The 9,082-nt window shown below is 53.2% G+C and overlaps 2 protein-coding genes across 2 annotated transcripts; both read right to left on the bottom strand.

Moving 5' to 3' along the window:
• Positions 1 to 3,005: 3,005 nt before the first annotated feature.
• N0V96_005119 (uncharacterized protein) lies at positions 3,006 to 5,103 on the bottom strand (the record flags this gene model as incomplete). Its single annotated transcript, XM_053191284.1, has 2 exons — positions 3,006 to 4,661; positions 4,720 to 5,103. The coding sequence occupies 2 exons, from the start codon at positions 5,101 to 5,103 to the stop codon at positions 3,006 to 3,008; spliced, it is 2,040 nt and encodes a 679-aa protein (XP_053051267.1).
• A 1,485-nt stretch (positions 5,104 to 6,588) lies between these two features.
• On the bottom strand, positions 6,589 to 8,824 carry N0V96_005118 (uncharacterized protein; the record flags this gene model as incomplete). The annotated part of the gene is made up of 3 exons (XM_053191283.1): positions 6,589 to 7,915; positions 7,985 to 8,117; positions 8,173 to 8,824. The coding sequence occupies 3 exons, from the start codon at positions 8,822 to 8,824 to the stop codon at positions 6,589 to 6,591; spliced, it is 2,112 nt and encodes a 703-aa protein (XP_053051266.1).
• Positions 8,825 to 9,082: the final 258 nt, after the last annotated feature.

Raw genomic sequence — 9,082 nt, 5'->3', positions numbered from 1 at the left:
CGGCGGCAACTCTAGAACAGAGACGGGAACGACTCGCCGCTGCAACACAAGGGGGGCGCCGGACGGTAATGCAAGTCAAAAAGAGGTCGAGGTAAAGGGAAGGTGTCAGCCAAGGTAACACCAATATTCCTCAAGACCCGGAACACACCAAGAACGAAAGAAAAGATGGGATGACTTTTGAAATTGGGTGTAAGTGAGTGGACCAGCTCGGCTGAATGGTGAACCCTATCGGCATCCTTTCTGGGTGTCAAATCTCTGATACGATGCAGCATCGCAGATTGCGCAGCCGCGGCCCGCCATGGTAAAAGCAATGTCCTCGGTCCTCGACAATGAACAACCGCAGACTTCCGAATACCTAGGTTGCCCGTTGGTGGTGGTCTCACTGTTTGGCGGCCGCCAAGCACTATGGGTAAAGATGGCCAACCCACCCTGCCCCTACACAGTAGATCAAGCGGCTCCTCTTTTTGACAATGTGCAATCTGCGTGGACACTACTTCGCGGAGCCAGCTATCCGTACGGAGTATTCGAGAGGCACGATACAGATGGATACCTTGCCTTCTATACTATCTAATCAAGCAAGCGATATCCATACAGTACCCGTCGTCGTTGTCGTCTCCGCCAATCTCCTCCCCCGTCCGTCTCCAGATTAATCGGATCTCCCGTCCTTGTTTTGTTTGGAGTACCCGATTTGTTGACTTTCCCATTGTTTATTAATTTGCCGTCAACAACAATAAACTACCACAAAAAAATCTCCTATCGATACTGGAATTCCTCTCTTTTCCCCTCCAAAGACCCTCTTCGGGCCCCAAAAGCCCCTCCCTTCTCCCCCCATCTCTCGCCTCCTCGGATCCTTCTGCAGCAGCAACTGGCACAGCACAGACTTCCGAAGGTAGAACCAACAGCCAAAATTGTGACGACTTGGGGCGGCATGGGCGGGAAGAGAAGAGGGAGGGGGCAAAACTGCCCGCATCTGTGTCATCGTGCCAGACATGAGGCCTTTGCGAATCACGGCACCCAAATGGTCAAGACAGCAAGCAAATGGAAGAAGAAACGACCTTTTTTTATTTTTTTTGGTGGTTCCAGTGTGTATTCAATATCCGAATTACCAGCACCCCAACCGCCGCAAGCTACGTCCAATCAAAATTTGCTTGGCAGAAAAACTTGGACAAAGAGGTAAAGAGTTCGGTGACCGAACTGCCGGGTAGCCTAGCAGAAGCCAACCATCGTGTGCGCCCCCTCCGTCTATTCGCAGTTTCGCGCCCGGGGCTACTGTGGACCGACGACGAACGGCGCCGCCACCCCGAGGACAAAACGTTCCGGATCACCCGTCTCATCCGCCTTGCTTCTTCAACATCGCTTCCTCGTCACTTATACCTAACTGTAGACCACATCGTCATATTGTCTCTTGTTTTGCTTGTCTTGAACAGTCCTCGTCTCAGGTAGGCCTTCTATGCCCAGGACAAAGATTGTTGCAAAGACTCACCTTCCAATATGGTAAACACGGTAAGCATGGTAAGGTGGGCAAAGAAGCTCCCCCAGCTTTGTGAATCAAAGGGATGACAAGATCAGAGAGTCAACATACCTAGAAAACGCATCGACTCTTCCAGCCCGCCCTTCCATCCGGTCTTCCCCCCCGGGTTTCCCAGCTCTTTCTCCCCTGGTTTACATACGCCTACTGCCCTGTTTTCTCAACAATGCAAGACCTCGACCTCGTGACCCCCCATCCTCTCGCAAGTCTCAAGTCCGATATATTGAAATTGACGCAAACCCCTTCTAAGCCTAACACATTCATCCCGTACTAGGCCGGTCTCACTGCGACCCAGAGAGAACCTCCCTCTAAATAAAAAACCAATCTTGCATCCAAAACATCAAGGGTCTCGGTCTCTCAGGGTCTCGCAGGGTCTTTTTTGCAGGGTTTCCAGTCTCTATGCCTAAACAAGTTTTCCGTAAAGTATCGACGATCCGAGTTATGTTCACCCACTGGCATCCAATCCATCATCATCGCCCCACACTTAGGATGCCCCCCCAACAGCATGTAAGTCCATTGGGGGGGAGGGGGGCATGTGGCATGTGGCATGGAGGGAGAAAGTGGCACTGAAGTGGGAAGAGGGGGGACGTTCAAGTTTGTATGTATGTTACCGTAATCACGTACCGTCCGGCACGGGAACTAGCGTATATAGAAAAAAAAGAATAACGTCACAGCAGGAGCGGGCTCTCAGTAAGGCAGCAAGACCCCCGTCGATCACATCAACAGATCAACATCAACAACCCGCAGCATACCTAGGTATCGCATCACGCAGCCACGCAGCCAGTAACGCTAAAGGTGGTCTCCCCGTCGGGCGGCTGGGAAACTTAACTTTCGTCTCACAATGTGCCGGCACAAATAGAATTGGCAAAAAGAAAAAACGTCATCATCACGCTTTACTTCTTTCACCCTTCTTTTCCATGCATTAGCTGTTGTGTGTGTGAGAGAGTGTAAAGCTTGGAGAGAAATTAGGGCATTAACCGCCTCAAGACTGGTCCTTGTTTACCAAAGAGATCCCTTTGTTCGGGCTCACCACTACTAGACTACCTAGTAGGTATTTTTCCTCTTGACGTCGGGCTGCCTAAACCAAGTGGGTGAAAGGCCAATCTAAACCCCGCCCGTCCAACCCATAGAAACCCAAGGTCCAACGCCTCGGAACTGAACCAACCCCAAATCATCATGCAGCTTGCATCGCTCATCTGTCCCCCTCACCTCCATCTAGCCTCGCCCTTTCCAGAAGCCTCGTAGGTTCGTATCCATAGGAGATACCTAAAGCTCGCTTTCCCGTTCCTTGTCTGTCGAGAAAAGACGGGAGAAGGGGTCACTTGGAGGCCCCATTGATCCCGCCCGGGTATCAATTATGCAGAACAAAAACAAAACCCCAAAACCCCTATTCACACGTCATGTTTTTCCACCGGTCATGGTTATTTTGTGACCAAAGAGGTCGATCGATCGATCGTCCACCTCGGCAGAGCATAGCTTACGAAAGGTTCTTTCGAATCCATTCTGCCCAGGAGCAGAGGTCCTCCATCACCTCGAGCAACCTGCCCAAGTCCTGCGGGGTAAACTGCTTGCCCTTTCCCTTGCCAGCCTCCGCTGTATCGCTACCGTCGACCGGCACGATGTTCTGTGACACGACGTGTACCACTCCATTCTGCTGGATTTGCAGGTCCACGTTGGCGGTTGCGCCGCGGAAGGGGAAGACGATATGCAAACCAGCAGAGGGATGGACGGTCAGCACCACATCGAGAGTAAGCTCTTGCTCGTTGTCGTCATAGCTCTTGGACATGAATCTCTCGTATTCGGCCTGCGTCGTCGTCGTATCACTCATTGTGATATTTTCACGAACCTCGGGCAAAGCCTCGCCAGAGATATCAGATCCGAAGCTTCTCTCCAATAACGTCGAGATCAGCGCATACTGCCGTAGGATGGGTAGCATTGCTACTAGCTGCCGTGGGTGCGAGAACGAAAGTTCGGTGACCGTTTGTCCATACACTGGTTTGTAGATAAGCAGCGTATTCTTGTGTTTCCGGGATGAGACGGTGCTATCGTTGCTCGGAATCGGAACTCTCCTTTTGCAAGAGATGACTCTTAGCTCGCTTGCATCATGGTGACTTCCTTCGGGTATCGGGAAGGATATGCTATCAAACGTGTAGGTCGGCAAAGGCATGGGCTGAGCCTGAGCTCCTGTGAGGGTGTGTAGTGTGTTCCATACCGACTGCGGCACGATGACTGAGGGGGTGAGTGTCGCGACAAACTTGACGTTCGGGTATTTGTGCGTCGTGCCATCCGCCTGCACCACGTCGATGCCCGAATCCTTATTGTCGTCCGTCTGTGGCAGCGTCGTAGGCTCCGGTTCCAGCCAGTCAAGAGCCGGCCCAGAAGCTGCAACGAGAAGATCCTCGGGTCCAGGCTCGGTCTTCTCGACCTTTTGGGAAATCCAATTCTCAGATACCCGGACGGGAGGGAACATTTCACCATCCAATGCCTTGCAGCCTATGAGAATCGACCAGGCCTTCTCCATGTTCTCGCAGTAGCGCGTCGTCTCCCGTGCTTTGGGGATGACATGGCGTCTCTCCGTCCAATACTCGATGCTTAGTCCCACCAAGCCCCTCGAATGCATCCTCGGACGACCGCTCTTGGTGCACATGGCAGTCGTCTCAAGGAAACGTTCGGGCTTGCCGCTCATGGCAGGGTCTTCCCGCAGCTTCGACATTTCCCACTTGTGGAGTCGTTCAAGACTCTCAAAGATGCCGGCTAGAGCCTCTTGGCAGTCAACGCCCGGAATGACGCTCAGCTTGTCGAGAGTTGCCAGACGTTCAAGGTTGCCAGAGAACGCTTTCAAAGTCTTGGTCAACGGGCTCTGGTCAGGGCGAAGCTGCAGATCCTTGAGCAGGATGTTGCCAGCTTGGTCCTTATGTCTTGTGACAACCGGTCCTGATTCCGGAAAGCCCAGCGAGACATTCTCCACGATATTGTTGTTAAGCTCGATATCGATCGTCAAAGCCTGTCCAGCGATGACGAGCATTTTTGTCTTCCTGCCGTCGGGCGACCGATGCTCATCCCACATGCTAGTAAGACCAGTTCGGAGCGTAAGTCGCTCGAGGCCTGCTTCGCTGACTCGACCTGTTGCCTTCTACAAGGACATCATTAGTTCCCATTCCCACCACAAGATGTGAATAGCCCTGACTTACACTGAGAATTTCAATGACAGTATCAAACCTCTTGAGCTTGTCGTCCTCGCTGCCTAATGCTCCCAAACCACCGAAGCCCGCGATCCCGGCATGGTCTAGCCCCATATCCAGTCCACCACTGATCCCAAGCGCGCCCATCGCTGCTGCTGCGGACGGGCTGTCAAAGTTCAGGGCGCCATTAGCTGGGTGGCCCATCAAAGTGGTCGAGGTCGCTGGCGATTTCTTAAACTGCTGAGGCGACGACTTAGGTCCTCTCGGCGAAAAAGCTGTATGCGCTTGCGATGCTGAGAATGGCGTGGACACCGGCGGAGTCGCTGCTGTAAGCTGCGAAGGGGTTCTACCCTGCTGAGAAGCCGCATGCTTCATCTGCGTCGGAGTGGCCATATTGTAATTCGGTCGTTCGGTCGATCGATTTCGATCGCGCTTGAAGGTTGGAGTCGTGGAAGGACAGCGTCGTGCCGTAATACAATGTCTGCGCCTTTGCGACCATCAATTGAATATTCAATGCCAATACTTCGTCTTCAAGTTCCTTTTTTGTTCAAGGCAGTGGTAGTGCTGCAAATAAATGTGGGAGTTGAAGATAGGAATGTCGCTCCAAGCACGAGTTGAGCCGCAGAATAATACAGGAGCTGGTCTACCTTAGGTAGCTCGAGCGAGGTACCTATCCCCGACGCAGGTGGTCAAGGTGTCCTAGCGCCAGTGGAAGGGCAGGCGGTCCGGATTTTAGCCGAAGGGAGCCCTGGGGTACCTACCTTCATGGCGTGCCTTCTGGTCTTACTCGGTCAGTCCACCACCAACATCTGAGCCAAGGTGGATAGAGTAAGGCAATTGTCAATTGTTCAGTTGATCCACGTTTGGTTTGATATCTGTGTGTTTCTTGAACTAATATATCGATTGATCTCCAGCTCTGCTCGCTCAAGCCTGGAACGAGGTTCGAATCGTCACCCAGCCGATAGAGTCTCGGTCCTTTTCATCGCACTCCGTCCCGTTCCCAATTCCAAAAGTGAATCCATATTGGAGATTTGAGAACCCATGACATGAAAGTCGATCGAAGTCAAGACTAATTTTGTACTCGTGAGAATCATTAGCTAGATTCGCTTTCACACTTGGCTTGAAGCACTCCGCCCGTCCAAGTAGCATGAAGAAGAAGATTGCCTTCGACGTCATAAGAACATCACAATTTTCGAGGCCGAGGATGTGGAAGCAGCAACAGCTTTTTTTATTTCCATTCGTCAAGTCATTACCTAAAGAGACAGTTTCCAACACACGTCTCACACTTTTGTGAAAGGAACAATCGTCATAAGGTCATCATCCTAATCCCCCATCTCTGACACATTTCAGCGCCAGATGATCCTCCACTGTATTCGAAACCAAAGCAAAGGAAAAAGATGTTGGTGATGTTGATGGTCCGTCCTCCGATGTGGTGTTCGCATGCCGCATTACCCGAGTGTCATAACGGGCCAGCAGGCCGTCGTTTCCAACCCCACCGTGCTCTTTCGTGTATGTTGTCCCGAAGATCCGGAAAAAGAAGAATGGTCGAGTCTTTAGGATTACGTCCTCCCCCATGCAAGGCGTCATTCATCAGCATCTACAGCCGTGATGGGCGTTTAAAAAACAGGGAATGAGAAGTCGTCAGCTCGTCAGCGTCGTCTCCAATGGGTCCTCGATGCCGAAAAGTCGTCTCGCGAATAAAAAGACAAATAAGAAAATTGGTGTGCAAAGAATGTCAAGAGGCCTCGCGCTCGAGACCTCAGGATCATAATCAGTTCATCATTATGCCTCAAACCAAATGTGGCCACAACGCCCACCAATGAAGTGACTGAGGTTCAGGGCTGGTAGAGTATGGCCGGCCCTCGAATGTCGCCGCCACTACCTTCCTTGCTGCTGTTGAGCCATAACAGGAGGAGCGCGAGCCATGGTGTCATACGTGGGTACAGCCGAGTTCATGAGCGTCTTTCTGCGCTTCATGTCCATGCCGCCACCGCTCAGCGGACGCTGCAGGTCGTCGTCATCATCACGACCACGCTTGATGCCACTCGAGGCACCGTTCATCTGCGAGGGGTACCCGTTGGCCATGGAGTTCATGTCGGATTGGGGTTGGTAAACATTGTTGCCACCCGCAGCTGCAGAATTGCGGTCGGTGATTACATTAAAGAGGTTGCTTGAAGATTGCTGAGCGACACGCGGGGGCGTGCTGTAGCCAGCCTGCTGGGAGTAGTAGGGCTGAGGCGCAGTGGCGGTGCGGGGAGTAGCACGACCAGATGCAGGAGGGTGGCTAGGCGAACCCGTCATCTCAGGGGACAGGTGTTGGTGTTCAGTGGAGAGCGTTCCAACGGCAGGAGTGGAGTAGTTATACGATCCACGATTGGCATCGTAGGCGCCACTATCGTGGGTGTACTCGGCATCATGCTCGTGGTCTGCCTCTTCCTCACCGGCAGGCTGAGAAGCATTGGAATCAGGATGCATAATGCCGTTTGAGGGCTTCTGATCCTGGGAGGCGCTCGTCGCAGCGGGCCGTGCTGACGGAGGACCCATATCGCTCTTAGCGTATGGGTCATTCTGGCCGTATACGGAGCGATCTTGCGAGCCCTGGCTGGTTTGGTAAGGAGACTGCTGAGAAGACTGGTTATACATGGCCCTCGAGCTGTCGTATTGCTGTGTGCCGGTCTGATAGGGCTGCATGTTCTGAATGGTGGAGCCGGGCGGTGTGGAGGCAGGAGTTGCCGGCATGGAACGGGCATTGCTGAGACCCGTATCAATAGACATGGGGTTCTGGGGCTGCGCGTTGGTCATTCCTTGAGACTGAGCCCACTGGAATCCGTTGTCTGAGGCGCCCATGCTGCCACCCATCACGCTAGAAGCGCTAGTCGGGGGAGTAGGAAACGTGTGGGCGCGGTCGAGAGTGGGACGGCCCATGTTGGCATGGGACGGCAGAGGTTGCTGAGGTCCAGGCAAGCCCATAGAGTGGTGATGGTGCTGTTGAATAGACGGCAGACCAGGGGCGCCGTTCTGGGGAGCACCGCGCATCTGGCTCTGTTCTGCCTTACGGCGTTCGGCAGCAGCCATTACTTGATTGGTGCGAGTTTGGTTCGTAGGGTGGTAGAGCAAAGCGCCAATGTTGTGGACGAAGAGGGGATAGAGCAGTTCGGTGATCTTCTCCTTGTTTGCAAAGTCCAGAGCTCTCTCAAAAGGGATCCTGTTATTTTTCCCCTCGTTAGACCTAGCCAGGCCGGATTCGTCTTGTCTTGGGGTACATGAAACTTACCAGACGCCCTTGAGGTGCATAGGGCCAATCTTGACGACATGTCTCACTTTCTCACTCTTGAGAATTCCATCGCGGCGACCGCGGGTCATTCCCGCGACATTCAGCAGCTTGGTGCCGTTGATCATGTGATTGTCTAATGTTTATGTTAGCATGTTGTGGCAACCATTGAATATGACAATCGAACTAACCCTCGCGGCGCGCAACACAAATACCTCGTGCCTCTACCTGGAAGCACAAGCTGCCTTCGTCCTCCCACAAAGTAGCGGTGACTCTGGGTTTCATCCCGGGCGGAGCAACTTGGCCAGTGGTGTCAAAACCCTGGAAACCCCCAGGGTTGACACCCGGGAGAGGCAGCACATTCTGTCCACCCATTCCGTTGTTCACAGGAGCACTTTGAGGCGAAGTCAAGCCATTGGCATAACCGTACGGCTGGCCGTATTGAGTCTGCTGCTGATATTGAGGCAGATGGCTTGGCTGTAACGGCGGTGGCTGGGAGTGGTAAGACATTGCGCCGGAGGTCACGGTCTGGGGCGGTGGCGCTTGACCGGCAGAAATATGTTGCTGATAGTACATGTCTGCTGCAGGTTGATTCATGGCGGGGTAATGCTCGTAACCACCAATTGGCTGACCGGAAGATCCAGGAATCGCCGCGTTGATGGGCAGGGTGGGAGAAGGTGTCTTGGGTCCGTGGGAGGATGCGGCCGACGTGAAAGACGACTGTGAACCTGCGTGAGAGCTTGAAGCGGAGCCGATGGAGCTGACCCGGGGTGACGAGGTACCCGATGAGTACGCCTGATGCAGGTTGGGCAATGGAAGAGACGGCACTCTCTCGCTGTTCATGTACGACGGCCTCTGAGCCGGATGAGCGTTGTAATACGACACGTCGGTCGGTCCCCGGGTTTGCACTGAAGAAATCGACGGTAAATCCAGCTTCACGGTTGTTGCCCCGAAGGTTCTACCACCAAACACCAGAGGTCAGTGAAGTCCGGGTCGCCTAGCGAGCCTCGGAACTACGACAGCAGCAGAATTTCAGACTTATAAAGAGAAAGAATTCTCTTTCGAGGAGTCTTGTCGTGGTGCCGGATTGGATATCCGAAC

Source organism: Colletotrichum fioriniae, assembly GCF_027942845.1.
Source record: "Colletotrichum fioriniae strain IMI 355084 chromosome Unknown scaffold_5, whole genome shotgun sequence".
NCBI lineage: Eukaryota > Fungi > Ascomycota > Sordariomycetes > Glomerellales > Glomerellaceae > Colletotrichum > Colletotrichum fioriniae.
Note: the sequence above shows the minus strand (reverse complement) of the source record. Positions and strands in the feature narration are given on the sequence as shown.